General features: G+C 44.4%; 1 protein-coding gene and 1 pseudogene across 1 annotated transcript in view; both read right to left on the bottom strand.

Annotated features, from left to right (window-relative positions):
• The window catches only part of slc25a22a (solute carrier family 25 member 22a), a 34,882-nt gene that overhangs the window by 13,254 nt on the left and 16,628 nt on the right, over positions 1-5,000 (bottom strand). Inside the window, exon 6 of the mRNA XM_076269227.1 lies at positions 2,705-2,759. Coding sequence (XP_076125342.1) covers positions 2,705-2,759 — 55 coding nt within the window. The remainder of the gene's footprint in view (positions 1-2,704; positions 2,760-5,000) is intronic.
• On the bottom strand, positions 4,519-4,681 carry LOC143110286 (U4 spliceosomal RNA; annotated as a pseudogene).

The raw sequence follows: 5,000 nt of genomic DNA, 5'->3' as shown, positions 1-5,000 counted from the left end.
GAGGAGGTGGAGGAGGCTACAGGAGGCTACAAGAGGCTAGAGGAGGTGGAGGAGGCTACAAGATGCTCAAGGAGGCTACAGGAGGCTTGAGGAGGCTACAGGAAGCAGAGGAGGCTACAGGAGGCTTGAGGAGGCTACAGGAAGCAAAGTAGGCTACAGGAGGCTAGAGGAGGTGGAGGAGGCGACTACAGGAGGCTAGATGAGACTACAGGAGGCTAGAGGAGACTACAGGAGGCTAGAGGAGGTGGAGGCAGAGGAGGCTACAGGAGGTGGAGGAGGCTACAAGAGGCTAGAGGAGGTGGAGGAGGCAGAGGAGGCTACAGGAGGCTAGAGGAGGTGGAGGAGGAGACTACAGGAGGCTAGAGGAGACTACAGGAGGCTAGAGTAGGTGGAGGAGGAGACTACAGGAAGCAGAGGAGGCTACAGGAGGCTAGAGGAGGTGGAGGAGGAGACTACAGGAGGCTAGAGGAGGTGGAGGAGGAGACTACAGGAGGCTAGAGGAGGCTACAGGAGGCTCAGGCTAGAGGGGGCTAGTGGAGGGGCAGGCTAAAAGAGGCTCAGGCTGGAGGAGGCTAATGGAAGCTAATGGAGGATAGAGGTTGCTATGTCAGAGGATGCTTAAAGTGAGTGTGGTAGAGCCTCTGCAGGAGGTGAAGGCTAGAGGGATTGGATGACCATGTTAATTTTCCGCCAATTGTCGCCAATATCAAAGGGAACGTGTCAGAACAACAGTACTCAGGAACATTGCCCAGCAACATTGCTCAGACAGATGCCTTGTGTGTCATCAGCTTTGGAGGACACATACATCACAGTCAGTTGTTACAAAGTTGGCAAACTTATAAGTGTGGGTGAGCAAGTCACCATGTGGTTGAGTGAGTGGGTTGGTGTGAAAGAGGGAGTGTATTGTGTGTGTCAAGGGCGTGGGTTTGCATATGGACCATAGGGTCATGTCCACTCCATACCAATATTTATATATATAAGTATATATACTCTTTTGATCCTGTGAGGGAAATTTGGTCTCTGCATTTATCCCAATCCATGAATTAGTGAAACACACTCAGCACACAGTGAACACACAGTGAGGTGAAGCACACACTAATCCCGACGCAGTGAGCTGCCTGCTACAGCGGCACTCAGGGAGCAGTGAGGGGTTAGGTGCCTTCCTCAAGGGCACTTCAGCCGTTCCTACTGGTCAGGGTTCGAACCAGCAACCCTCCGGTTACAAGTCCGAAGCCCTAGCCAGTAAGCCACGGCTGCCCCTGATTTTGGGATGACAAAATTGTCCCTACCAATATTTTAGCGAACTCATTCATATTATTTTTGATGTGATGATGTTTTCATTCAAACGTGTCCTCATAAAGTGTGTGTTTCCAGGACAACCAGTTTATGTCCTTACCAAAGCTGAGACCAAACCTACGCCCTTTGTGTTTGTGTGAGCAACCTACACATTACTCATCTAGCAAGCCTGGGCAAATTACTAAATTAGCACCAGTCAGAGGCTTCATTTATTGTTTTGCACTTCTATGATGTCATCACATCCCCAAAAGTATTGGTTTTACCAAAAATATACAATATAAAAACTACAAACATACACACATATAAAGTATTTTGATACAAAATACGCAGCCTTTTTCTTCAACCCAATAGAATACAAATGACAAAATACTATTTTGTATATGAAATACATATTTTAAAAACATTTATTATACGGCTCTTCCCAATGCTAGTAGAACGCTCCATTGACTTGAATGGGATTTCGCAAAGTTCTAGCGGTAAGATATATTCATGTAATTACCGCTGCAAACATATAATTACCGCTGTCAATGGCAACGGGTTTTGTGCTTCTGATACGTCTTTCATATCACTACGCAAGGACTGGAACTTCATTCAAACGTGAAAGCAGACGGTGGATCAGCTGTGTTCTAAAGAATGTTTGATTCAAGTTCAGCAGCGTGTGTTGTTGCGAACTATTTGTTTCTCAGCAAATGCCACGATGAACGGTAACAAATAGGCTAGGTTATGTAGGCTAAAGTGATATTGTGGGGAGTTTATTATTTCGTGTTGGCAAGTAGCTGTATAATAAGCGGGATAATGTATAGAACGCCGGTCATTCAGGGCGGAACAAGACCCCTCCGCTGCGCGTCGGGGTCCGGTTCGCCCTGTCGGGACTTATTTTCCCAGTAATGACCGGCGTTCTATACATTATCCCTTACGTAACATAAATACTGCCCATCTGTGTGTGTATGTGTGTGTGTGTGTGTGTGTGTGTGTGCTATTTCACTTAGATCAACCCATCACAGCTGGGGCATGGGGACAGTCAGACACTTGGCTATCTGCACATTATGGGCTTCATTAAACTAGCTGAAACGCATGTACACTTTGGCTAAATGAATCATGACAAGCTAGTGTTTGTGAGTGTGTGTATGTGTGTGTATGTATGTGTTTGTGTGTGTGTGTGTTTGTGTGAGAGCGAGAGTGTGTATTTGGTATATTAGTGTGCATGCATGTGACTGCCTGTTTGTGAGTGTGAGTATAAGTGTTTGCGGGAGAGAGAGTGTGTGTGTGTGTCTGTGTGTGTATTTGTTAGTGTGCATGCATGTGACTGCCTGTTTGTGAGTGTGTATGTGTGCGAGAGAGAGAAAGGGAGTGTGTGCGTGTGCGTGTGTGTGTGGTTTAGGGGCACAGGAAACAGATGGATACTGACCTGACATGTACCTGCCCCACAGCCTGCCAACATCTCTTTGACTAGAGTCAGCTTCCTGTGTGAGAGAGAGGGGGTGAAAGAGAGAAATGAAGGGAGAGAGAGAGATGGGGGAAAGAGAGAGAGAGATGGAGGGAAAGAGAGAGACAGAAGAGCAAAGCAACAAAGGGGAGTGAGTGTTCATTTCGACTGAATTTCTCCGCTCTCCACAGGACTCCATCGTAGACCATCCATCAGCCCATGTGTTTATATCATGTGTGTGTGTGTTATATTATGTGTGTGTAATATATTATGTGTGTGTGTATGTGTATGTGTGTGTACTAGTCCAGCCCTTCCGTTAAAACAAATTGTACCTGGTCTGCATGGCTGATATTAATTAATGTACACACACAATGGAAGTGTGTGTGTGTGTGTGTGTGTGTGTGTGTGTGTGTGTGTGTGTGTGTGTGTGTGTGTGTGTGTGTGTGTGTTGCACGTATGCGTGTGCGGTCGCATGGCTGAGATGTGTTAATAATTCACACGCTGACCAGGCAAAAGCAGTCAATAATTCACCACCTCTGCTCAGGTCCCGTCGCCATAGAGACAAGGACAGATCATCCGGATGCTCAAGGTTACCGGAGCGAGCGGGTCGCTGTGGCAGGGGGGAGCGGGATTATGGGTAATTTCCCATCAGGCACTGAGGGGTCTGACGGGGAGCCCTGTGATCCTGCTTGACTGGATCAGTAGCCTGTATTGATTTTGGATGTGCCGCTATAATAAGCCTGAAGTGGCGGCAACATGAGACCAGTGATTAGCAGCCCCCAGCCCAGCCAAGCCCAGCCCAGCCCAGGAGGGACGCAAAGAGACGCTTACTGGATGTGCATGAAACGTTTCTGCCTATATTACATGACCAGACTTTACAGTCATGGCACTGCGACTCTCTTTTGGTCGAAGGAAGCATAGAGATGAATGGGGATGGCTGAGGGCACAGGAGACATTTTGTGTGAATATTCATGAACAGTCTTAACATTAGCTAAGTCTGAACTGTGCATATCTTAGATGAAAAGGAGGCAGGGAGAGGGGCAAGCATGGCTGAGGTGGGGATTGGATGTATCTTTGGATGAGAAAAAGGCCTGAGACTGGTTAATGGGGATACATCTGTGTGTACGGGTCATTCTATAACTCGGGGTACATTTCAAGTATAGAAAAACAGCTCAACTCTGTCAACTCTGTTATCTTTTATCTGTGTAATCCGATGACAGCATTGACGATAACAGAGTTGACATTTCCCATCATTGCGGCTTAACTATACATGCTAACCTCAAACTAGTATGAAACCAGAAGTTCATGGATTTTTATCATAGTAATGTTTTTTTCAATATCACAATAACAGACTTGACTAATAATTAATCTACTTTTGGTGTATCCTTAACAGTTTGTGCAAATTAATGAAAGAGGCATAACATTCTTCACTGTCTATCTGAAATTTTCCACCAGAGGAAGTGACATCTCTCGGTTCAGGCATCATGCTTCATATTAAAAAAAATGATGCGGTTTTATAACAGAGGTAACAGAGTTGACAAGAACATTGAGGCAGATAAAAACAAAAAAAAAGAAATTTCCAATAATCCAGAAAATATACATTCTATGCAACTGACTATGGATTAATTCCAAAAGAAAAATTTGATCATGTTCATTCAGATTGAATGTATAAATCAGTAGTTGGAGACAGTCAATAATATGTGGAGTCATTTAGTTAACATTGTATAAATAAATTATATTTTAAGCATTGCTATTGGTGAAAAGTTCTCAGAATTTGCATTCTTGTTCAAAAGTGACTCGATAAAGATTTATCAAATGTTTTATGTATTTTTTATTTAGATAGATAGATAGATAGATAGATACTTTATTGATCCCCAAGGGGAAATTCAAGGTTTCAACTAGCAATAATCGCGCCTCGGATAAACCTCATAGGCTACGATACTGCCACTGCCCAGAGATTATTTATTTTTTTGAAAATGTTATGTTATGTTAAATGTTATGTTAATTGGAGGAGCCTCTGTGTGTGTGTGTGTGTGTGTGTGTGTGTGTGTGTGTGTGTGTGTGTGTGTGTGTGTGTGTTGGAGGAGCATTCACAAGTGGTGTATCTGTGACACTCAAGAAATGATTGGACATAATGATTATGAGACACTCAAAGTAAAACTGACTCTGCAGAAGATGAGAACGCAACACTTGTGAGAACTGTCCTGTTTCATTTGATGACCACCAACAGGATAGTGAACCCGAGTCCAAACTCTGGGTTATATCAGTCTGCTGCTTT

Source organism: Alosa pseudoharengus, unplaced genomic scaffold (genome assembly GCF_046254945.1).
Source record: "Alosa pseudoharengus isolate Yale_2024_CS ecotype anadromous, Long Island Sound unplaced genomic scaffold, YU_APseudo_1.1 YU_APseudo_1.1_scf_10, whole genome shotgun sequence".
Taxonomy (NCBI): domain Eukaryota; kingdom Metazoa; phylum Chordata; class Actinopteri; order Clupeiformes; family Clupeidae; genus Alosa; species Alosa pseudoharengus.
The sequence above is the reverse complement of the archived record's forward strand: the minus strand, read 5'-3'. Positions and strand labels throughout refer to the sequence as shown.